The 25,864-nt window shown below is 37.9% G+C and overlaps 1 protein-coding gene and 1 pseudogene across 20 annotated transcripts in view; both read left to right on the plus strand.

Annotated features, from left to right (window-relative positions):
- CDC42BPA (CDC42 binding protein kinase alpha) overlaps nucleotides 1-25,864 on the plus strand; it is a 349,867-nt gene that overhangs the window by 168,506 nt on the left and 155,497 nt on the right. For all 20 annotated transcript variants that reach the window (XM_051820816.2, XM_070055638.1, XM_070055640.1 and 17 more), the window contains 5 exons: nucleotides 12,856-13,056; nucleotides 14,518-14,766; nucleotides 16,827-16,906; nucleotides 19,702-19,868; nucleotides 25,378-25,500. In XM_051820816.2, the coding sequence (XP_051676776.1) occupies nucleotides 12,856-13,056; nucleotides 14,518-14,766; nucleotides 16,827-16,906; nucleotides 19,702-19,868; nucleotides 25,378-25,500 (820 nt within the window). The remainder of the gene's footprint in view (nucleotides 1-12,855; nucleotides 13,057-14,517; nucleotides 14,767-16,826; nucleotides 16,907-19,701; nucleotides 19,869-25,377; nucleotides 25,501-25,864) is intronic.
- Nucleotides 690-1,462, plus strand: LOC138844993 (transcription factor BTF3 pseudogene; annotated as a pseudogene).

Below are 25,864 nucleotides of genomic sequence, written 5' to 3' on the forward strand. Positions count from 1 at the left end.
CTGATTTTTGCTATCCTTCAGTCCACTCACTTGTCTATGTTCCATCTCCTTCCACAAAATCACTTCTTCACACTAGGGCATATTTTTAAAGTCACAAGTCATTCTAGCACTTTATATTAATGACCTTAAATATTAATACTATATACCTTTTACGAAATTTTTGTCTGTTCCTTCTTGTCTGTACTCAAGATTTTTTTAGTTTTCAGAGTGATTAAGGAAGCATCTCATATAAGTATATATTCTTTTTTTTTTTTTTTTTTTTTACTATTTTTGGTGTAAGATGTGTATAATATAAAGTTTGCTACATGGACAAAGAAATTTAAACTTCCTCATTTTTGTTTCTTTGATCTTTCTTTCCTATTCTGTGAGTGACAGTGTTCAATGAATGATTTCTTTTTTCAGAAGATCTTTTAGGTTGATTTGGTTTCTTGTTCCCATTTGCTTACTTTCTGCTAACTGCAAGCCCTTTAGTTGTTTTCTTTATTTACTTAGAAGTTTCTATGCCCAAATTTTATCCCTTGTGTTATTTTTTTTTTTGTTTTTTAGTATTTACTTTAAATTCTTTTGCTGGTTATATAATAGAAGTCCAAATATATACCAATTTAATTAGCTGAAGTCCCCCTTTTTTTTGGTACACCTTTATATAATACATTACATGGACTATGAAAATGTCATATTACTCTGAACCAGTAATTTGACTTCTTAAAATTTATCTTAATGAGGGAACATCTTTAAAACGGATTATGTGCTCTTGTGTCCCTGTGTACGAGCTTAATCTCAGTTGATCTGCCTGAGACGGATCAAATAGGGCATGATCCTATTTCTGCATGGACAAGAGGAAAGAAACTATCACAAACCAGGAAAAACTCAACCAATTGCAGGCATAATGCACTTTGGTGAAAGGAACTGCTCGTACAAAAAGGTGGTTCATACAACAATGATAAAAAATTTTAGTTCTCCTTAAAGAAATTAAGGGTAAACAGCATCTCTGGTATTGAAGAGGTGAATATGTTTACAAACCAATGAACAGTGATCTATTTGAACAATCCTAAAGTTCAGACTTCTCTGGCAGCAAACACTTTTCATCATTATATCATCATTCCAAGACAAAGCTGACAGAAGTGTTTCCTAGCATCTTAAACCAGAGTGGTGCTGACAGCCTGACTAGTTTGAGGAGGCTAGCTGAAGCTCTATCCAAACAATCTGGGGATCAAAAAACACCACTTGATACTGGAGAGAATGATGATGAAGTCGTTCGAGATCTTGTGGAGAATTTTGATGAGATTTCTAAGACTGAGGCAAACTATAATAGAGTCAGCTTGTGAAGAAACTAAAACTTGAAGAAATTAACTGGAAATTGCTATTAAAAAAGAAAAGCAGTCAAAATATAAAAGATTTACTTACTTGAGGGGTGGAGTTAGAGACAGAGAGAAAGGTCTTCCATCTGCTGGCTTGCTCCCCAAATGGCCACAATGGCCAGAACTGGGCCAGTCGAGATCCAGGACCCGGGAGCTTCTTCTGGTTCTTGCACGTGGGTGCAGGGACCCAAGGACTTGAACCATCTTCTGCTGCTTTCTCAGGCCATCAGCTGAGTGCTGGATTGGAAGTGGAGCAGCTGGGATTTGAAGCAGTACATGTATTGGATGCTGGCACCACAAATGGAAGCTTAGCCTACTAAGCCACAGTGCCATCCCCTTTTGACTGCTTTTTAAAATTGTTTTGTTTATGTTCTGATAAAATATAGATCTCTAATATTTTTAAACTCAAGCCCCTTAGATAGTGCAGCTCTTCCAGTTTTTGCTTATACACAGTTAATTCTTGGCAGCTAAATAAGCTTGAGGAAACCCAGGAATAAAGTTTGAAACAAAGGTTAATAAATTTCTTTGCCTATAAAGTAAGGATTAAGTGATACTATGCCTCTATCCATGATGGAAGGAGTAATGGGTACCAAATTAGGCTTTCAGTTATATACAACTGTAAGACTGAACACAGTACTTGACATAACTTTTTCTGGCAGTGGACAATAGGTTGCATAAGACTTTTACCTTGGCAGAAGTGAGTTCAGGGGGTGTCCCTCAACAGTGCCCAAGATTGGGACACTTTGTGACTCTTTTCCAAAAAAGTAGAGTTACAGTAGGGTATAACATTTCATCAGAGCTTAGGAGAAGAGGTCGGAGTGAAGTTTGTAGAAACTGCAGGGTAAGGCATTGGAGTGGAAACTGTGCACAGAGTCTGAGACTGCCTAAAGTCTCCATTTGGGGGCGCTTCATGTAGATTGGGCTCCATGTGTGAACAACAAGACTGTACCAGTCTTACTAATAATGGATTATATTAATCTTAAAACAGCATAATCTTAGAACACAGTGTTAGGGTATATTAGAATTCTGGCACTGGAAAGCCAGTTAACTAACACCTTTGTAACCCTTAAGAATTACTCTAAACCTATCTAGCAGTGTAATTCCAAGCATGGAAAAGATAAAGGGTTTGGAAGTAGTCTTGCCGAGTCTTAGACTTTGTTTTTTTTTTTTTTTTTTTGTTTTTGTTTTTTTTTGTTTTTTTTTTTTTTTTTAAATAACCATGGTCCATGTTTTCCTACTGCACTTTTATTTATTTATTTGACAGAGTTAGACAGTGAGAGAGAGAGAAAGGTCTTCCTTCCATTGGTTCACCCCCCCAAATGGCCGCCATGGCTGGCGCTGCGCTGATCCGAAGCCAGAAGCCAGGTGCTTCCGCCTGGTCTCCCACGCAGGTGCAGGCGCCCAAGCACTTGGGCCATCCTCCACTGCCTTCCTGGGCCACAGCAGAGAGCTGGACTGGAAGAGGAGCAGCCAGGACTAGAACCCGGTGCCTATATGGGATGCCAGCGCCGCAGGCGGAGGATTAGCCAAGTGAGCCACGGCGCCAGTCCCCCGAGTCTTAGACTTTGTATAAATCTGCACTCAAAGAGTGAATCAGTAAGCCAACACTTGTTCAAAGAGATCCAGCCAATTTTTTAATGCTTTTTAGCAAGAATTATTAATCTGCAGCGGGAAGATAACAGAATCCATACTCTCCACAGTGTCTTACTCACAGTGACCAGGACTCAATAAAAAAATCTCTGTACCCAACAGAAATGGAGATGGGGATAGTCACAAAAATAAAAGGAATCAGTAGGTGCCTGGATGGCACATACGTTAAATGTAGCAAAGACATAAAGAAACTATCAAAAATATGCTTATAGACAAATAAGAGAAAATCGGTTTTTTTTTTTTTTTTTTGACAGGTAGAGCTAGACAGTGAGAAAGAAAGGTCTTCCTTTCCATTGGTTCACCCCCAAAATGGCTGCTACAGCTGGCGCGCTGTGCCGATCCGAAGCCAGGAGCCAGGTGCTTCCTCCTGGTCTCCCATGCGGGTGCAGGGCCCAAGCACTTGGGCCATCCTCCACTGCACTCCCGGGCCATAGCAGAGAGCTGGACTTTGATGTAAAGAACTTTGCATATTTCAAAGCTATAAAGGGATCCAAACCAGGACATATCACCTTAAACTGCTAAAACCAAAGACAGAAATTTTCTTTAAAGTGCTATGAGAAAGGTGAGAATTGAGAATTCTCTATCCACAAAAATATTCTTCAAACGAGAGTAAGGAGCCAGTGTTGTGGCGTAGCAGGAAAAGCTGCCAGCGGATGCTGGCATCCCATTTGGGTGCTGGTTCGTGTCTAAGCTGGTACACTTCTGATCTAGCTCCCTGCTCGTGACTTGGGAAAAGCAGTGGAAAATGGCCCAAATGTTTGGGCCCATGTCACTCATGTGGGAGATCCAGAAGAAGCTCCTGGCTCCAGGCTTCAGCCTGGCCCAGCTTTGGCCATTGCAGCCATCTGGGGAGTGAACCATCAGATGGAAAATCTATCGATCTTTTTCTCCCCTCTCTCTGTAACTCTTATTTTCAAAATAAATCAATCTTTTTGTTTTTTATAGGAGAGTGAATTAAAGATATTTCCAGATTAGTGAAAGAAAGACAAGAAAATGATTCTAGTAGGTTTGCATGCTAAAGAATATCCTCCATGCCAGAGGAGATCAGACCATTTGGATACGTAGATCTGTAGGATAAAACATACCAGACATGATAAATAAGTGGATAAAGAAAAAAAAAGACTACATTGTCTTTTTAAATTTACACAAAAGACATCTGACTTCAAAGAAAAAATAATAAAATTGCACTAATGTGGGGTTCATGATAGATGTAGACAGGAAAAATAATATGATAGTCTAGCAAAAGGTGGAAGATGAGTATAGGGATTTATACTTTCTTAGGGTAATTGTAAGTATAAAATACAAAGTGGAAAGTAGATAATGCTAGGTTTGATAATGAGGAGACAGGAGTAGCATGGTGGCCCTGATGAAATAAGAACACACATACTGAAATTAGGGAGGTATTAACCTATGGAAGTTGTGCACCACGATTTCAAAGAGAAGGCAGCTTCACTAGAAGAGAATGGAACAGATGTAGTGCTTCTCGAGTCTCGCATAATGTAACCCTCTTGGACTCAAAGCAGAGGCTTCTTCTTTGGTGTCTGTCCACTCTTCTGAATCCTGGTGCATTTTATAATTTAATGAATACTGTTTCTGTCCATTTGAATTTCCTAGAATCAGATTTGTTCCTAAGTATGTTTTCTCAGTCAATCATTTTTATTTTCCGCAACAAGAGGATAATATTTTTTTAAAAAAGTTTGTTTCGGCACATTTGTTATTGATCTTAAAATAGTTTTATTGGATATACGATTGTGTTGAACCTCCACTTAAAAAGTTGTTATGAAGAAAGAAACCTTCACTTGTTTTATTTCTTTTTTTTTCTTTCTTTCTTTTTTTTTTTTTAGACAGGCAGAGTGGACAGTGAGAGAGAGAGACAGAGAGAAAGGTCTTCCTTTTTGCCGTTGGTTCACTCTCCAATGGCCGCCGCGGCTGGCGCGCTACGGCCAGTGCACCGGGCTGATCTGAAGCCAGGAGCCAGGTGCTTCTCCTGGTCTCTCATGCAGGTGCAGGGCCCAAGGACTTGGGCCATCCTCCACTGCACTCCCTGGCCACAGCAGAGAGCTGGCCTGGAAGAGGGGCAACCGGGACAGAATCCGGCACCCTGACCGGGACCAGAACGTGGTGTGCCGGCGCTGCAAGGCGGAGGATTAGCCTAGTGAGCCGCGGAGCCGGCCTTTTGTTTGTTTTACAAGTGGATTTTCTACTGTTGATTCAAAATTTTCAATGTTTCTGTTTCTTCCTATGTCTCTATTGGTAAGTTCTGTTTTTTTTTGTTTTTGTTTTTGTTTTTTTTTTTTTTCTTAAGATTTATTTATCAGACAGGCAGTTAGGGAGGAAGAGACACAGAGATCATCCATCCACTGAATCACTCCCCAAATGGCTATCATGGCCAGGGCTGTGCCAGGCGGAAGCCAAGAACCTGTAATTCTATCTGAGTCTCACATGTGGGAACAGGGGCTCAAGGACTTAGACCATCTTCCACTGCATTCCCAGGTGCATTAGCAGGGAGCTGGATTGGAAGCAAAGCAGCTGGAACTCTAATTGATGCCCATGTGGGATGCCTGTATCTCAGATGGCAGCTTCAACTACCTAGCACAACACCAGTTCAAAGTTTCAGCTCTTCTTTTTGCATAAATTTGTTTAACCTGCCTTCTTCCGAGTTTAAAAATCTCTGATATGTGGGTCATTTGTCCTCTTTTTTTACTATTTTATTGTGCTGCTCTTTCCCTTCAGAAGTTTCAAACCAGAGCATTTTGCTATTGTTGAATTTTAAATATTTAACAACTTAATATTCTTCTATGAACCGTGAATTACTTAAAGTATTAATTAATTTAGTATTTTTAGTTTTATTTTATTGGAAAATTATTCTATTTGATATCAGGTTTTTGTCATTTGTTGGAATTTTTGAAATAGGCCAATTTCTGTGTGTTCCACATTTGTTAGAAAAGAATATGTCTTTTCTTACCTTTCAATACAGGATTCTATATATAAGATTAATTAATTTTGTTGATTCAAGTTTGTTATGAGGGTACTTCATGAAGTTTATGGTACATGGAATTAAAAGATCGATTTAGGGGCTGGCATTGTGGTGTGATACTGGCATCCCATATCAGAGCACTGATTTCAATCAGGCTGCTGTATTTCTGTTATCTGGCTACCTTCTAATTTTCCTGGGAAAGCTGCAGAGGGTGGTTCAAGTACTTGGGCCCCTGCCATGCACTTGGGAGACTTGGATAAAGTTCCTGGCTCCTTGAATAAAGTTCCTGGCTCCTAGCACCATACTGGCCTAGCCCCAGCTGTTGTGGCCATCTGGGAAATGAACCGGTGAGTGGGAGGTATCTTTGTTTCTCCTCTCTATAGGTCTGCCTTTCAAATAAATACATAAAATCTTTTATTTTTAAAGGTAAGTTCAGTTTTAAATCTATGCATATTAGGAGTCTTCAAAATATGGAAAATGCATACTGTGAAAAAAATGAGCAGGTTTAAAAGAATTTTTCACTAAAAACTTTTTTAAAAAGATTTATTTATTTGAAAAAGCAGTTATAGAGGCAGAAAGAGAGAGGGGGAGAGGAGGAGAGAGAGAGGTTTTCTTTCCACTGGTTCACTCCCCAAATGGCTGCAAAGGCTGGAGCTGGGCCAATTCAGAGCCAAGAGCTTCTTCCGATGTGGGCCCAAAGACTTGGCCATCTTCCAATGCTTTCTCAGGCACATCAACAGGGAGCTGGATTGAAAGTGGGGCTACCAGGAATTGAACTGGTGCCTATATGGGATGCCAGCACTGCAGGCAGCAGCTTTACCCATCATGTCACAGTACTAGCTCCCAAAATAAACTTTTAATTTGGATTTTCCATGAACTTTTTGAAGTCCCCTCGTATATTCCTCCCAGCTCTATTTCTCCAATTTGTTATTCTGAAATCCTTGGTATGATGGTAGACTTATTAATGTTTTCTGGTAATGATGAATATTTTACACAGCTCTTCTGTACGTTTTTAAGTATACATTTTTCAGAAAGCTGGTTCTTCCAGGGTATTTTTTTATAATTATGTTAATGAAATTTTGCAACTATTTTTGCCTTTAAAACTTGTTTGATTTCTTTTCATGTTTTTATTGTTTGTTTTGTCTTCAGTAATCTTAAAAGTAGCTTATTTCCTAGACTTTGATCTGATAGTTGTTAGCAATCCAATTATAGTCTTTGTTGGAATTTCTGATTGTTACTTGTAATGGACAATTTCCTCACTTAGTTTCTATTATTCTGTTGAGAGCTCACCTTCAGTGAGATTTTTTTGTGTGAGATTTATGCCTAGCAAAATTTGAGCACGTCTCTTCCAGAATAGTTTAGAATTTGTTTTGCTTTTTAGGGCAAATTTATGTCAGTTTCTTAGCTTGAGAATTTCTGGACCATTGATGCAGTGTGCATTAAAACTCCTATTATTGTGACTCTGTGACCTAAAGGAATGAATTTCTACAGGAGCAATTTTTTTTTTCACACATAAGCAACAGGTCACATAGATAAAAGCCTTATATTTGTAAGCTGTGTAGCATAATTTTATAATTCACCTTTTTGCTTAAAATGTATACCTTACCCTAGGAGTGGGGAATGTCTGGTCCATGGGCTGTATAAAGCCCATAAAATCATTTGATCTGGCCCTGCTAATGCAACTGCAGGCAGGACTTGAAATTCAATAAATCTATAGCAGGCTACTTTTAAGTTGATAGAGATGTTATGAATATCCAGATGGCCCATGGCATAAAATACACCCCCTGCTCCTGCATTAGAGCAAAAATTATTTAGAGCAGGCTGTTTTCAAACTCTTCACTTCTGTAAGTTTGAGATCATTCCTCCAGATCACCTCACTGCTGGATTCTACCAGATTTTTAAAGAACTAACTCCAGTGCTTCTTAAAGTATTCAAAAGAATTGAAAGGGAAGAAATCCTCCCAAATTCCTCTTATGAAGCTTGCATCACTTAATTCAAAAACCAGGAAAAAAGCCATAATAAAAAGAAGACTATAGACCAAAATCCTTGATGAACATTGATGCAGAAATCCTCAAAAATATACCAGCTAATTGAATCTAAAGCATATAAAGATCATTTACCCAAAGCAAGTGGAATTTATCCCAGGGATGTGGGGATGGTTCATATATGCAAACCAATAAATGTGATTCATCACACTAAAAATTTGATTAGTAATAGCCACATAATTAGCGCAATAGATACAGAGAAAGCATTTGATAAAATACAACATCCTTTCATTGTAAAACATTAAGCAAATTGGGTATAGAAGGGAATATCTTAGCACAATCTAGGCAATATTTGACAAACCCATATGCAGGATCATATTGAATGGGAGAAAAGCTGGAAGCCTTTCAACTTAAATCTAGAACCAGATAAGGATACCCACTTTGACCATCGCTATTCATAATAGTTCTAGAATTTTTAGCCAGAATCATTAGACAAGAAAAAGAAATCAAAACTGATATAAATTGGAAAGGAAGAAGCTAAATTACCCCTGTTTGCAGATGACATGATCCTATATATAGGGGGAAAGGCTCCTCTAAGACTGTTGGAACTTATGACAAAGTTTGGCAAAGTTACAAGTTATAAAATCAGCACACAAAAATCAAGAGTATTTGTATACTTTTAAGATCCGTTCTGGTTACAGTAGCTACAAAAATTTTAAATACCTTGAAATGAATTTAACCAAGGATGTAAAAGATCTGTGCAATGAAAATTACAAAACATTCAAGAACGATACAGAAGAAGACACAGAAAAATGGAAAACTCTTCCATGTTCATCAATTGGAGAAATTAATATAATTAAAATGTCCATACTGTCTGAAGCAGTTTACAGATTGAATGTGATCCCAATTGAAAAACTCAGGGCATTATTCTAGCTCGAGAAAATGACACTAAAATTCATCTGAAAGCACAAGAGACCACAAATAGCTAAAGCTATCTTAAAAACAAAAATACAGAGGCATCACACATAATATCAGTTTCAAGACATACTACTGGGAAGTTACAATCAAAAGCCTGGTACTGGGACAAAAAAGTAGACATGTAGACCAATGGAACAGAATAGAAACCCCAGAACTTCATCCATATATTTTCTTTAAAGATTTTATTTATTTGAGGTAGAGCCACAGACAGTGAGAGGGAGAGACAGAGAGAAAGGTCTTCCTTTTGTTGGTTCACTCCCAAAATAGCCACAATGACCAGAGCTGCGCCAATTTGAAGCCAGGAGCCAGGTGCAGGGGCCCAAGGACTTGGGCCATCTTCTACTGCTTTCCCAGGTCATAGCAGAGAGCCTGATTGGAAGAGGAGCAGCCAGGCCTTGAACCGCTACCAATATGGGATGCAGACACCGCAGGCGGAGGATTAATCTACTGCGCCATGGCGCCAGCCCCATACATAAATACTTAACCAACTGATCTTTGATAGATGAGCTAAAATCACTCCCCTGGAGAAGGGACAATCTTTTCAACAGATGGTTTTGGAAAAATTGGAACTTTGTGTGGGGAAGTATGAAGTAAGATCCATACCTCGGGGCTGGTGCTGTGGCACAGAGGGTTAAAGCCCAGCCTGAAGCGCCAGCATCCCATATGGGCGCTGGTTTGAGTACTGGCTACTCCACTTCTGATCCAGCTCTCTGCCATGGCCTGAGTCCTTGGGCCCCTGCACCTGCATGGGAGATCCGGAAGAAGCCCCTGGCTCCTGGCTTTGGATCAGCTCAGATCCAGTTGTAGCCATTTGGGGAGTGAGCCAGCGGATAGAAGACCTCTCTCTGTCTCTACCTCTCTCTGTAACTCTCTCAAATAAATAAAATAAATCTTTAAAAAAAAGATTCCCACCTTTTAGAAAAAACAACTCATGGGGGGTGAACCAACGGCAAAGGAAGACCTTTCTCTCTGTCTCTCTCTCTCACTGTCCACTCTGCCTGTAAAAAAAAAAAAAAAAAAAATCACAGTGGATTAACGATCTAAATCTATGACCTAATACCATCAAATTACTAGAGGAAAATATTGAAAAAACTGTGACATATTGGCATAGGGAAGTAGTTCTTGGATAAGACCCTAGAAGCATAGGCAATAGAAGCAAAAATTGACAAATGGGATTACATAAAGCTAAGAAGCCTCTTCACTTCAAAGGAAACACTCAACAAAGAGGCAGCTGGCGGATGGGAGAAAATTTTTGCAAAGTATCCCACTGTTGGTGGGAATGTAAACTCTTAAAACCATTATTTAAGAAAGTATGTGGATTCCTCAGAAATCTGAAAATAGATCTACCATATGACCCAGTCATCTTGCTTCTGGAAATTTACCCAAGCAAATTGAAATCAGTATATGAGAGAGTTATCTGTAACACAATGATTTTGGCTGTTCAATTCAACTGATCAATCAATTAAAGTAGGGATATATATATATATGATGGATTATTAATCATAGAAAGAATGAAATTCTTTCTTCTGCAACAAAATGGATGCAACTAGAGACCATTATGTTTGGTGAAATAAGCCAGACCCAAAAAGAAAAATATCATGTTTTCTCTGATATGTGTTAGTACAGAATACAAAAAAGCAATGTGTGAGTGAAACTGACATTTATGATTTGATTATAATTTATAGCTCTCATCTATATCCATGTGAAACAGTGATCTATTTTTTACTTGTTGAACATTATGGCTAATATTGCATTAAGCCTGTTTATAAAGTAAATTCAAAGTATGTTGTTGAAAAACTAAAGGGGAAAAGAAAAAAAAAGGGCAAGGGGATTGAGGGATGTAGGGAGGAAGAGACTATGGTTTTCCTCCTAGAATAAGTACTGGTGCCTTCAAATTTTTCTTTTTTTAAGACTTTGAAATATTTGTAAGAATAGTTTTATTTTATCTAGTGTTTTCAATTTTGTGATGGAATAGTTTTGAGGTTACTTAATTTTAGTATTGCCAAAGTAGAAATCTATTTTAATTCTTCAGAATGGTAATTTGGTCTGGGAAATCCAGATTATTAGCTGTTACTCAGAGTTTATTCATTTTTTGATGTGTTCTTTTAAAACATGAAGAGCTAGTATTTTACTTCAGAACACCTTAAAACATATGTACCCATGATCTTTGTTAGCCATCTATTTTCTAATAAACATGTAACCTAAGATTTTATGTTCAATTCTGTCTCCCTCTTTCTTTCTTTTTATCTCTCCCCCCTCTCTGTCTCCCCTCCCCCCCCCCATCTTCTATCCACTGGTTCATTCCCCAGATGACTGTAGCAATTGTGGGTGGCAGGAACCCAAGTACTTTGACCTTCATTCACTGCCTTTCCAGGCCCTTTAGCAGGGAGCTTGATCAAAAAGCACATCAGGGTGCCTGGTGCCGTAGGTTAATCCTCTGCCTGCAGCACCAGCCAGCATCCCATTTGAGCACTGGTGCTAGTTCTGGCTGCTCTTCCAATACAGCTCTGCTGAGGCCTGGGAAAGCAGTAGAGAGCCCAAGTGCTTGGGCCCCTGCATCCCTGTAGGAGACCAGGAAGAAGCTCCTGGCTTCGGATCGGCATAGCTACAGCCATTGCGGCCATTTGGGGAGTGATCTAACAGAAGAAGACCTTTATCTCTGTCTCTTTCTCTCACTGTCTATAACTCTACCTCTCAAATAAAGAAATGAAATTTTTTTGACAGAGTTATAGACAGAGAGACAGAGAGAAAGGTCTTCCGTTGCCGTTGGTTCACCCCACAATGGCCGCTGCGGCCGGTGCGCTGCGCCGATCCAAAACCAGGAGCCAGCTGCTTCCTGCTGGTCTCCCATGCGGGTGCAGGGCCCAAGCCCTTGGGCCATCCTCCACTGCCCTCCCGGGCCACAGCAGAGAGCTGGACTGGAAGAGGAGCAACCGGGACAGAACCGGCGCCCCAACTGGGACTAGAACCCAGGGTGCCAGCACCACAGGCGGAGGATTAGCCTAGTGAACTGTTGTGCTGGCCAGAAATGAAATATTTTTAAGAAAAAAAAATTAGCACATCAACTAGGATGAACTCCGATATGGGATGCTTGCAGCACAATTGACAGCTTAATTTACTATACCCCAATGCTGGTCCTGTGACTTTTTTTTGAAGAGTGTGCCTTTCTTCCTTTTATTTATAAAACTTTTTATTAGTAAATAATTTGCTTCATATTTGACATTTATTTTCTTAGACTTTCATTATGGAGATTTTACAAAAGCTCCAGGCTTCTTATAAATATTGACCAAAATTTCAGTTTTTTCCCCACATAATTGTCAATCTTCAGAATTTCATTTTCTTACATGCATTGTGGACAGATAAATGTCAATAATAATAATATTCTAAATCACATACTCAGTTTATTGTTGGTTGATGAGCCTGATGATATTGTTCCCCTAAATATAATCAGCTAGTTACCATCTGTAATAAAACTTAGAAGTTTAACTTATTTACAAAAGGGGTAGGGGCACCGGATTCTGTCCTGGTTGCCCCTCTTCCAGGCCAGCTCTCTGCTGTGGCCCAGGAGTGCAGTGGAGGATGGCCCAAGTGCTTGGGCCCTGCACCCCATGGGAGACCAGGAGAAGTACCTGGCTCCTGCCATCGGATCAGTGTGGTGCGCCGGCTGTGGCGGCCATTGGAGGGTGAACCAACGGCAAAGGAAGACCTTTCTCTCTGTCTCTCTCTCTCACTGTCCACTCTGCCTGTCAAAATAAATAAATAAATAAATAAAGGGGGGGGCTAAATTTAGAGAGTTGACGAAGATGTAGTTGTTCTGAGATAGTAAAGTCTATTTTGTGTAAATAAGTGGTTATTTTTAAGTTGTTTAATATATTACGGTAGGTTAATAAAAATATGACTTCTTCAGGTTCAGTCCTCAGTGGCTGTTGGAACCCCAGATTACATCTCTCCTGAAATCCTTCAAGCTATGGAAGATGGAAAAGGCAGATATGGACCTGAATGTGACTGGTGGTCTTTGGGGGTCTGTATGTATGAAATGCTTTATGGAGAAACACCATTTTACGCAGAATCTCTGGTGGAGACATATGGAAAAATCATGAATCATAAAGTTAGTATATTTTACTTTTTTCAAGCTAATGTGATCACTAACATAATATTAGAAGTGCCAATAAGTGGGAAATTGAATATCTTTAGTTTTATAACAGATAAGCAGAAATTTTATATCATTGTTAATTATCATTTATATTTAGTTGTGACCATAACACATATGAAAAATTCCCAACCTTAGTAATAAATTAAATGTGTTGAGTGAGATACTTTTTTTCTTGTCAAATTGGCAAAGATCAAAAGAAAGATAGTAGTCTGTACTGTTAATAATGCAATAAAATGGACATTCTATTACATTATATTCCAGAGGAATATAAATTGGTATATCTTTTGTGTTAAGAAATTTACAAGTGTGTTTCTCGAGTCTTAAAAAATGGTTGTTAGAAGTTTTGATGGAATTATTTCAGTTTGCAGTCAGTTCTTGGACTCTACCCTTTGGAGATATTCAGTATAATAAAGATGTATGTGTAAGGACAACTGTTCCAATATTATATATGATGAAAAAAATTGAAAACCAGATCACAACAGAAATGAATTAATAAAGCTTGAATCTATTTAGTACTAAGTGAAACAGAAATACATTGTCCATAATAAGAAGAGGAAAGGTTTTCCTACATAATTCTGAGATTGTTAGCAATTTTACAGCTCCAGAGTACATGAATAGGAATATTCTACCCCAGAAGAATTACTTCTACTCTTTTCTATTTGTTCTGGGGATGCATTTTATGTTAGTTGCTTTACATATATAAAAACCAGTTCATTTAGCTTATGTTTTATGTGGCTGAAAAGGTAGTAGTTGATAAGTTATGAAAAATTGAGTAACTGGAAGTGGCTACAAAACTGTACATAATGTATACAGCATTTCAGAAAGAAATCTTTGTAGCATGACATGGAATTTAATAGCACACATTCTGGAATGAGACAGCTTCAGTTCAAATTCCAGTTCTAACATTTACTAGTTATGTGACACAAAATTACATAAACCTTCTGTATCTTTTTTTCTCTATAAAATTAGAGTAATAGCCACCTATGATGATTCTTGTAAGGATTAAATGATTTAAATGAGTACATTTCTTTAAATAGTGTTAGCTAAATAGGAAATTATTTTATAATTTATATTATCATTTAGTCATAAGTATGTGACTGTGAACATTATCAGCCTCTGTACTCCATTCAAGTACTGAGTCAGATTCTGTTACTTTTAATCAATTCTTAATTCTGATAGCTGCAAAAGATATTCTAGCATTTAATAAATTTTTCTTTCTATGGCACCTGTATGACTAAGTCATATAGCATTAAAAGTTCTTTTAGGAAAATGATCTCAATTATTTCTGTCTCTGTTTTAGTATCACTACTTTGTACCAGAATTTACTTATTAGATATTTTTAAGAAATTAAGTCAACCAACCTATGCAGTTAGTTAACTACTGATGTGCTTTTTGTTTCTGTTACTCTCTGTTAAGGAGAGGTTTCAGTTTCCAGCCCAAGTGACTGATGTGTCTGAAAATGCTAAAGATCTTATTCGAAGACTCATTTGTAGTAGAGAACATCGCCTTGGTCAAAATGGAATAGAAGACTTCAAGAAACATCCATTTTTTAGTGGAATTGATTGGGATAATATTCGAAACTGTGAAGCACCCTATATTCCAGAAGTTAGTAGCCCAACAGATACATCAAATTTTGATGTGGATGATGATTGTTTAAAAAATTCTGTAAGTATAATGCAGTGAAGAAGTTCTGTTCCTCTGTTTCTTTCTTCCTTTTCTTTTTTAAAGATCGTTATTTATTTTTAAAAACAGAGATAGAGAGATAGAGAGAGATGTTCCATCTGCTGGTTAATTCCCTAGATGGCTGCAACGGATAGCCCTGGAATAGGCAGGAGCCAGGAACTTCATCTGGGTCTCCCACATGGGTGATAAGGGCCCAAATACTTGGGCCATCTTCCACTGCTTTTTCCAGGCCATAAACTGGGAGCTGGATTGGAAGTGGAGCAGCTGGGATGCAAACTGGCACCCACATTGACTGCCAGCATTACAGGCACTTGCTTTACTCACTGCGCCACAATGCTGGCCCCTCCTCAACTTTTTAAAATGTGTTTGCAAAGAATTTTTTTTTGTATGTGGTAAGTATTTTTCTAACACTACTTTACCTTTGACAGTCAAACAACTATCATGGTGCTTATTTTCATAATTCAAAGAATTAAAAGTTTACTGAGGTGAATATATCCATTTGTGACTGAGAACAACATTAAAAATAAAAATTTAGTTCTTAGATAAGTTATGCCATTAGGTTTCCTAAGAAGTGTACAGATAGAATCCTTTATAAAGTGGATTTCACATTGTAAAGTGAAGAGATTCACATATCTTTCCCTAAAAGCCAGCCATAAAACTAGACAACCATTTCAGGTCTTCATATATCAGCTGAAGGGAAATAAGTTGAGAAGTACTTATTCATGAACCATGGTGAAGCTTTGGTTAACATCACACATACCATACCTCACCCCTGCCTGTTTGGGATAGTGGTGCTGGGAGCATAGAACAACCGTGATGCAAGAAGGGGCCACTCCATTTGGAGTAGCCAGTACTTGAAGTAGCTAACAATTCAACCTTTCTTAGCTTGTAGACCATATTATAACAGGTCAGCAAAAATTGTTGACTGCTGCTGTCACCTATTAGAATATATTAAGTTAAAATTTAGGAAAGTAAGAACATAACATTTTTATGTGTTTTTCCTTTTTAACTTTCATAATTTGAGTTTTCATTTTATATAGTTATTTTATTTCCTACTAAATTAATTTTAATTCTACACTAAATTTATTTTTACTTCTTTGTCACTTTTCACAAGTTCACAAGAAAGAATTTCACTTCATTTACCATTTTTTAATACTAGAATTATATTTGCTGCTAGAAATTATCAATCAATTAAACATATGGTACAGTTGATTCTAATTGTGGTTAGTAGTTCTATAAAGTTGCTGTGAATACTATATTAGCTAATATTGACCTATTGCTCTGCAGAATGTCATGTTTCTGTGAGCCTCTGTTCAGAGCATTTTCATCAGGTGATCAGTCCATACACTTTTATGAATATTTCTGTTTGAAAACATCTTATATAATGTATGTTCATTCATTAACCTGACTTCACCGCCATAGCCCTATAGGATGTGCCTGAACAAAACTTACCTAACACACGTTACTCTCTCCATTTGGGCACATCAATCTCCTTGCATTTAGAAACACTAGATAGCACTTCAGCACTATGCTTGGGCTCCATTTTAAACAGTGAAATCACCCACAAAAGACATAAAAATATGAAAAATTCACTATGAAACATTTTGCAAAAGATAGTTATTTATAGAATGACAGCTTAAAAGAAGGCAGAGTGTCTCCTGTTCAACCTCTGCTGGGAACGTCAACATAAGGTGACTAGGATTTTTCTCTCTTCTGTACCTGTCTGTGAATAATTATCTGAAAATGATCACAAGAACATCACAACCATTGAACTTAAAAATCAATTTTAGCCTCTAGATGAATTCACAAATAGTAATACATGAATTGTGATGGTATACTCTATGTCAGACTTTCAATCTTAATTTTCATTTTGTTAGAATTTTACGGTAACAATATTCTTTTAATTCATTTAAATATCTGTACCAGATATCATTATTTCTAAGTTAAACAGTCATATATTTCTTATTGATAATTTAATGTTTGTAGCCCAGCTTTCAGGTGGAAGCTGTATATTTCTTACCAGATATTTTTCCTTTCTCTAGGAAACAATGCCCCCACCAACACATACTGCATTTTCTGGCCACCACCTGCCGTTTGTTGGTTTTACATATACTAGTAGCTGGTAAGTTTGAAAAGTTAATATAATTTGGACAATTTAAAGCAGTCTAAAGTGAATTGAAATGTTAAAAATGTAATGTGTGAGAGAGTCTTGTAAATTAAATACCTAAAAAACTAAAATGAACCTTTGGCCATTAAAAAATGATATTACAAAATGAATGGAACACATAACATCTTAAATCATTTTGGAGGAGAAAGAATAGGATAAATGGAGAACTCAGAATGTAACCCTTAGCATGGGGCAGTAATTAGAAGAGCCCTAATGCTATTGAATAAATACTCTGTTAGTGTCAAGCACCAGAACTTTCAACTCATTAGTCCTACCATTGTTTCACTGTCAGTCACTACACATGTATCTTCCATTTCCTCCTTACCCAGTTGAAATTCCATTATAATGATTATAATTACTCCTTGTGTGCTACTTCAATTCCCTTGGCTGTCTCTTATTCTAATTGTTTTTGCTAAGTCAACATGCATTGTTAAAACTTAATTTTCTGCCAGTTCCTGTGCAGTTCAGAGTGATTAGAGCAAATATTCTAGAACTATTCTCTGTAGTCTTCACATTCATGATTATTGAACTCAGGTATCTCTTATTGCTGCCTGGAAAATATACATTAATGTATTTACTCTTCCTTTTGACCCTGGTAGCTATTTCATACGTTATACTTGCCTCAGAAGTATCTGTCATCCGCCCTGTCCGCTCCCAATTTTGGGTCCTCTTTGAGAGGACTGAAGCAAGCAGCAGCAGATAAGCTTCCATGAGCTTTCATTACATTTCCCATGTATACATCTGTATTCTAGTATGTTGTCATCTTTTCATGAATAACCGTGCAGGCTTCTAGCTAAGGCCAGACCCATCTCCTACTGCCTAGTCAAGTGCATTGCTTGCTTTTATATCATGAGCTTTTCCCCTTTCTGTGTCATCTGCATTGTCAAATCCTTTCAGTTTACAAACATGCAGTTCATTATCTCATGTTAAAGCAAAATATATCATCTCTCTGGATCTTTTCCTTCATCTGTTACCAATCATTCTCTGGTGTACATTAGAGCAAAGTTACTTGAAACTGTTGACTCTGTTTTGTCCATTTTTTGAAAATGCTATTCTTTGTTACTTCCATTCCTTTCAGGTCTGTGTCAATTCATGCAAACTGCTTTTATTGATGTAACCTTTGATCTCCATATTGCTAAATCTAATGCTTACTTCTCAGTCCTAGTCTTAGTTATTTGCTTATTTTAGTCTTACTTGCCACATCTGTATAACATTAAAAAAGCTTTCCTTTCTTAGCTTCTAGGGTACTTTCCTGATTTTCCTCTTTGTTTCTGGGCACTCCTTCTCAGTCTCCATACCACTTTCCTCCTTATCTCTCTGATTTCTGAATATCAGAGTGCTCTGTGACTCAGTCTTTTGATTTCTCTTTCCCATCTGTACTCTCTGATGTTCTCCCAGGTATTTGCAGATGACTCTCAAATGTGTATTTCCAGCTGGGCTCTCACTCTTGATCCTTCTATTTGAAATCAATTTAAGCCACATACTTAATGTGTTTGTAACTTTGTTTCTTAAACTTTTCTGAATCTGTCCAAATGATACTATTAAATGATAAGTCAGAACATACCACTTCCCTGATCAAGACCGATCTCACCCATCCCCCAATTCCAGTGGCTTCATTTCTTAACTCCAAACCAAAGTTCTTAGAAGATGTTACACAACTGGCTCAAATTTATCTTGCAGACTTTGTTTCCTTCTGCTCTTTCCCTTGCATATGCCACTACATCCACATAAGCCTTCTCTTTGGCTCATGAACATACCAGACATATGCCTCAGGGATATTGCACTTCTTTTCAATATGTCTGTAATGCTTTTCCTCCTGATAGTTGCTTGGCTGGTCCCTCCTTATGCTTACTTGGATTTTCTGAAGATACTTTCACAGTGACAACTTTCCTAACCATTTTTATCAACTTAGTACTTCATTTCTCCATTTCCTCTAACTCCACTGCTTCTAACCCTTTATCATAGATGGAGTATTTCATTTGTTTATCTGATTTATTTATGTCTCTGTCGTTAGATTGAAAGTTCTGTAGGGGTAAGGTTTTTTTGCCTGTTTTGTTTAGTGCTATTATGTCCAGTACCTCACATTTTCAATTCAGTTGTATTCCCTTAAAGAAAACCCCTGGTTCTGCATTCCAAATTCTGGTAAAAAGCATATGGGATTGGAACTTTAAAAATAATGTTTATTTGAAAGTCAGACACAGAGAGATCTCCCAACTTCTGATTTACTCCTCAAATGCCTACAACAGCCAGGGTGGGGCCAGGCCAGAGCCAGGAGCTAGGAACTCAATCTGTGTTTCTCACATGGGTGGCAGAGATCTAGCTACTTGAGCCATGACCTAATTTCTCCCAGGGTGCCCATTAGTATAAAGCTAAAATTGAGAACAGAGCTCCGGCTCAAATCCAGGCACTCAGATGTGGGATGCTGGTGTCCCAAGCAACCCCGGTTGGTGTTTTCGATTTGCCGTTTCACTTAGATGGCTAAATTATTTTTAAACAACCAGTAGCCCTTTGGCAAACTTCACTGTGTTTGTGGTTACTTTTTAATAACTTTTCATTTTAAAAAATGCTTCTAAAAGTAAAATGGAGATTTTGCCCAAAAAAGTGTTTTTTTCAGTCATTCTAGATGGCTAACTGTAACTTGATATTCAAACACTTTTTTTAAATGAGCAATTTTAAAAAGCTCATCTTTTTACTTCAAACTTTTTATTACAATGTGAACCCATGGGTTTTTTGTTTTTTGTTTTCTTCAGCGTTCTTTCTGATCGGAGCTGCTTAAGAGTATCAGCTGGTTCCACCTCACTGGATCTTGATGCTAATGTTCAAAGAACTCTAGATAACAACTTAGCCACTGAAGCTTATGAAAGGAGAATTAAGCGCCTTGAACAAGAAAAACTTGAACTTAGTAGAAAACTTCAAGGTAAATATACTTGAAAAGGATATTTTATCATTTTGGATTGGACTCACAGTGTTGTGAACTGTTTATTACAAGCGGTTCTTTTATTCCAGAGAAATTATTTTATTAAGTAGCTAAAAAAAAAACTAATTGTAGAAATTTGTGCAGAACACAGTGATCATACAGTCAACAGTAAACAGCAACAAAATAGCATTTGCTTCCCCTGGGCCTCTATGTATGTATCTAAATGTGTGGGAATAAATACTCTAGAGAGAGGAATGGAACTACAAAGAAGAAAGTTACTGTTGTCACTCCAGTACTTGCTTAACACTTGAATTACTTTTTATTTCATATTTGCTCAGTCCTTAATAATTTTAGTTCTATCAAAATGTCTGCTTAACAATTTTTTACAGGCATAGTATTGGTGATTTTAAAATGCATGTAGGTGATGGTTTAAGATTCTTAGTTTCTTGTTTATTTACCTTCAGTGATCCTATTCTCCATATTACCTCATTCATAAGATTATGTTTTGAGATCAAAATATCTAAAACCTTCATTGATCTTAGTTTCAAGCAAAGTCTCTATAACCTACTGCTGATGATTTCTAGTGAACTCTCTGGTGCTTTTAACCCATCAACAGCATTTGACCCAGCTGACCATTTCTTCCTTATGATAATTCCCTTGTTTTTATTTGGGTTGCTTTCCTTTCCTGGTTTCCCTTTTCTTCATAAGCTAGTGCTTCTCGGTCATCTTTGCTAATATCTCCGTAAGTATTTTACTTGTGAATGGTAGACTACTCTAGAATATTCCATACTTAACAGTTGCTCAGAGTTAAAACCTCACAGCCATCCTTAAACTTGTACATTTTCTCATATCCCCATGTCTGATGAATCAACAAAATAAGGTCAGCTCTACCACTGCAATTGATCCAGAATCTGATTATCACTCACAGTGGGCTTCTAACTCCATTTCATACCACCATCAACTCTTACCTATAATTACAATAACTTAATTCGTTTCCCTATTTTTTTCTTTTCTCCCACTAACTCCTTCTTTTATATATTTTTTTCACCCAATATAAGAGGCAGATAATCCTGTTAAAACACAAGTTAGATAACTTTACTTACTTATCTCCACACCCAATAACTTCCTATGTTATTCACACTAATAACCAAAAATTTCAGTGCAGCAGCTGGGACTTGAACTGGTGCCCATATGGGATGCCAGCACTGTAGGCAGCGGCTTGACCTGCTATGCCACAGTGCAGGGAGACTTGGATGAGGTTCCTGGCTCCTGGCTTCAGCCTGGCTCAGCCCAGTCATTGTGGCCATTTGGGGAGTGAACCAGTGGGTGGAGGATCTCTCTGTCTCTGTCTCTCTCTGTAGCTCTGCCTTTCAAATAAATAAAATACTTTTAAAAAAAGAAAGAAAAGACTTTTTGAGGAGACACACAATAAATAAAATACAAAAGTAGGGTCATCAATGTAGATAAAGAAGGTAGGGGATATATTAGATTTTTGACAAGAAAAAGAAAATATATGAAACAGACAATTTAGAGAATAGAGTTCAGAACTATCTTAGGATTATCAAACATTACCAAACTATTTAAGGTTAATGATCGTGAACTTAAAAGATTTTTTTTTAATTTGAAAAGCAGAGTGACAGCAGAGGGAACAATAGGGAGTAAAGGGTGGAGTTGAAAGAGAGAAGGAGAGAGATCTGATTCCTCCCCAATGGCTGCAAAGGCTGAGGCTAATCCAAGCTAAAGCCAGGAGCCCAGAACTCTTATCTTTTTTTTTTTTTTTTTTTTTTTTTTTTGACAGGCAGAGTGGACAGTGAGAGAGAGAGAGACAGAGAGAAAGGTCTTCCTTTTTGCCCTTGGTTCACCCTCCAATGGCCGCCGCGGCCGGCGCGCTGCGGCCGGCGCACCGCGCTGATCCGATGGCAGGAGCCAGGAGCCAGGTGCTTTTCCTGGTCTCCCATGGGGTGCAGGGTCCAAGCACTTGGGCCATCCTCCACTGCACTCCCTGGCCACAGCAGAGAGCTGGCCTGGAAGAGGGGCAACCGGGACAGAATCCGGCGCCCCGACCAGGACTAGAACCCGGTGTGCCGGCGCCGCTAGGCGGAGGATTAGCCTAGTGAGCCGTGGCACCGGCCCAGAACTCTTATCTTGATCTCTCCTGGGTGGCAGAGGCCCAAGCATTTGGGCCATCTTCCACTCCCCAGGTGTATTAACAGGGAGCTGGATCAAAAATAGAGCAGCTCGAACTCAACTCCAGTATGGAATGCCAACATCTCAAGCTGTGACTTAATCCACTGTGCGACAACAGTGGCCCTAATCATGAAATTTAAATGTGGGGTGTGTATATGACACAGTGGTTAAGCTACCACGTGAAACAACTGTTTTCCCTATCAGAGTGCCTAATTTGAGCTGTGGCTACTCTGCCTCCTATCCAGCATCCTGGTCATGCACACCTACAAGAGCATCAACTCATGGCTCAAGTACTTGGGTCCTTGGCATGCACATGGGAGACTCAAGAGTTCCAGGCTCCTAGCTCTGGTCTTGGCCCAGCTGTTGATATTGTGGATATTTGGGGAGGGAACCAGCAGATGGAGGTTATCTCTATCTCTTGTTCTCTTTGTCTCTCTTCCTTTCAAATAAAATAGGTATTTTCTTCAGCCACTTTCATCTTCTACATTGCTATTACAAAGGAAGAGGAGAGTAGAATGTAGCCAAGATTGTGGCTTTCTTGGCTAAGTTCAGTGAAGGAGAATAGGACAAGATATTGAAGGTTTACACAAAGCAGTGATTGCCCAAAGAATATAACTTGAGTAAGTAAGGCAGAAAGACAGAAAACTAGAAAGTGTTAGGAACAGTGGATTGGCACTCTGGGTGGTATGAAGAGTTGTTGAGGAGTCTTATCTGTAATAAAATGGTATAAGTTTAGAGGTATGATTTTGTAGATTGTAGTTACTGATCACCACAAAGCATACATTAGGATTTCACAATCAATTGGTTAACTATAAACATTTGGTGCAGGATAATTCTTTGATGTGAGAGATAGTTTCACATTCTGTTAAATATTGATCATTCCTTGTCCCTGACACTAAATGCCTGTAGCAATCTCCTAGCACTGTAAATAACACCCCTTCTCTCATCCCCTCTCCATAAGGTGGTGATACCACCTGCAGTTGAGAACCACTAGTCTAGGGCCAGTTAATTTAGTGGTTAGATTGGGGCTGCATGTATGCAAATCCCTTTTTTTTTTTTTTAAGATGTATTTATTTATTTGAAAGCTTGGGTTAGAGAGAGAGCTCTTTCATCTGTTGGCTCACTCCCCTGAAGAAATCCACTGGGGGGCTTCTAAGGTTTTAATTTCTTCTTAAATGAGAGCCCTTAATGAAAGAAAATCAGGGCCGGCGCCGTGGCTCAATAGGCTAATCCTCCGCCTTGCGGCGCCGGCACACCGGGTTCTAGTCCCGGTCGGGGCGCCGGATTCTGTCCCAGTTGCCCTTCTTCCAGGCCAGCTCTCTGCTATGGCCCGGGAGTACAGTGGAGGATGGCCCAGGTGCTTGGGCCCTGCACCCCATGGGAGACCAGGATAAGCACCTAGCTCCTGCCTTCGGATCAGCGTGGTGCGCTGGCCGTAGCGCACTGGACGCGGCAGCCAATGGAGGGTGAACCAACGACTAAAGGAAGCCCTTTCTCTCTCTTTCTCTCTCTCTCACTGTCCACTCTGCCTGTCAAAAAAAAAAAAAAAAAAAAAATCAGTCTTCTATTTTGGTCTCTGGATGTGTGTAGACAAGAAGTTTGGAACTTTGGTAACACTGTGGAATCATATAAAGAAAGCCTAAGAACAGAGAAATTATCTCAATATTTGGACTGAAACCATCTACCTCTAAATCCTTATGTAGGAAATTATATTGTTTAAGAATATTAGTTCTAACAGGGCCTGGTTATATTGGAAACTAATTCCTAACCAATGCTGACAATATAGAGTGGAACTTTCAGGATTAATTTACAGTCAATTACAGTTTTGACCTAGTTCACCTTGCCTATGCATGCTGTTGTTTGATACTAGGATGTTGTTCACACTCAAGTCGAAAAGAGTAGCTGATAAAAACCAGCTAGTATTTGCAATAGAGATGTATGTGTCTGAGAAGCCAGAGTTAGATGCTGTGTTGATTTTGATCAAGAGTCACAAAAATTAATAAAAGGAGTAGTAAAGGGCAGAGAACAATAGGCAAAATTCTCTTCAAGTAGAGAATAAGGAAGACAAATGAATAACTATAATCAACAGGAAGTGAATGTTTCAGCAGACCTAGGCATTTTAGCTAGGTTTTAAGGAGCAAGGATGCCTGTTTCACTGTATGCCATGCAGAAGGTGAGGTATCAGCAGAAAGATACCTTCTATTATTCTATTGGATATTTTTATATCTCCCCATTTTCCAGTCCCAATTTAGATTGCTTTAAAAAATAAAAATAAAATTTTCCAAATAATAACTATCAAAGGGATAAATCTTTGGCATGTTTTGAACCAAAAGAAGAAATGTATGAGATACTGGATGTAGATGATCATGATCTGGTAAACAATGTAGTATACCTTATATCTTTAATTTAAGTTAACTAGTATTTACTAACAACCACGCCTATAAAGATCATCACATACATACACAGTAATACTTCAAAAAGTTAAGGAATTAATGGTAATGGAATTAAAAGGTAAGTTTACTTTGGGGCAAAGAATTTTTGAAATCCATACCTGTGTATACACACACACATATACAATACTGATTTTCATTTTCAAAAAGAATTGCAGTAAGGAAAACATTAGCAATTTTTGCCCCCTCCATAAATGGCAGAAAATTATTTTAAGACAAAGGTTAGTAGTTTTATTTATGACATAAAATGGATTTAGTTTTCCTTTTTCCTATATCTTTTCATGGTATCTGGGAATAAGCCTTAGTAGAGTTTCTTTAATAAATGTTTCTTTAAAAGTACCCTTTTATCTTCTGATTAGGACTCCTGAGTAAATTAATAGTCTATTGTAACTAAGTATTTCAGTTAAATTTGTGAACCAGAGTCATTTGCAAATGTGCTTCAAATTTCATACTTAATATTTGGAATGCTAGCATTCTATATATTACATATTAATATGTTTAAGTCTATTCACCTGATTCAATTCCTAAAAGAGTATTTGATGTACAAATGTGTTATCGCATTGTGATGTTTCCTACTAGGACTAAAAGAAGTTGAATAGTTGATTGGCTGGCAGAGTAAACCAAACATTTTTTAAACTAAAAATCTTACATAGTAGCGTGGAGTTTTGTCATATATATCTATTATAATTTCAGTTCACACAATGGAATTTTTGTGACTTAATTTTAATGTTCCTTCAATCCTTTTGATGATGCATAGATTTTTCTGGTATATGGAAATGTATAAAGATTTTTCTATAACAAAATATACTACATTAGTTTGAAGTTGTAGTTTATGATATTTTTCATTCTGTCTTTTATTCTTTATTTTAAAGAGTCAACACAGACTGTCCAGGCGCTTCAGTATTCAACTGTTGATGGTCCATTAACAGCAAGCAAAGATTTAGAAATAAAAAATTTAAAGGAAGAAATTGAAAAATTAAGGAAACAAGTAACAGGTAAATTTCTGTGACTCACTGTTAATTCAATTTAGTACATTTTTAAAGAATAGTTTATTCACAAAGCATCTATTGATTACCTATTTGTGTTATGTGATGTGAGGTATATGCTAATAAGGGAAATGCAAAGAATATTGTGATTTCTGCTTTCAGGAAGCTCATGTTTTGGTCTGGTCAGCAGATGAACAGAGATAGGCATTAAAACGTATTTGAAAAGGCTGTGAGGAGAAATACACTAAGATATATGGGAAGTACAGGAGAAGAACACTTAACCCAGACTAAAAAGGAGCAAGTGTGACTTTTTTAGAAGTGTGGCGTTTAGTTTGGGATATTGAATTGGAATTTATCTGGCAAGCCACATATA

This window comes from Oryctolagus cuniculus, chromosome 13 (genome assembly GCF_964237555.1).
Source record: "Oryctolagus cuniculus chromosome 13, mOryCun1.1, whole genome shotgun sequence".
Lineage (NCBI taxonomy): Eukaryota > Metazoa > Chordata > Mammalia > Lagomorpha > Leporidae > Oryctolagus > Oryctolagus cuniculus.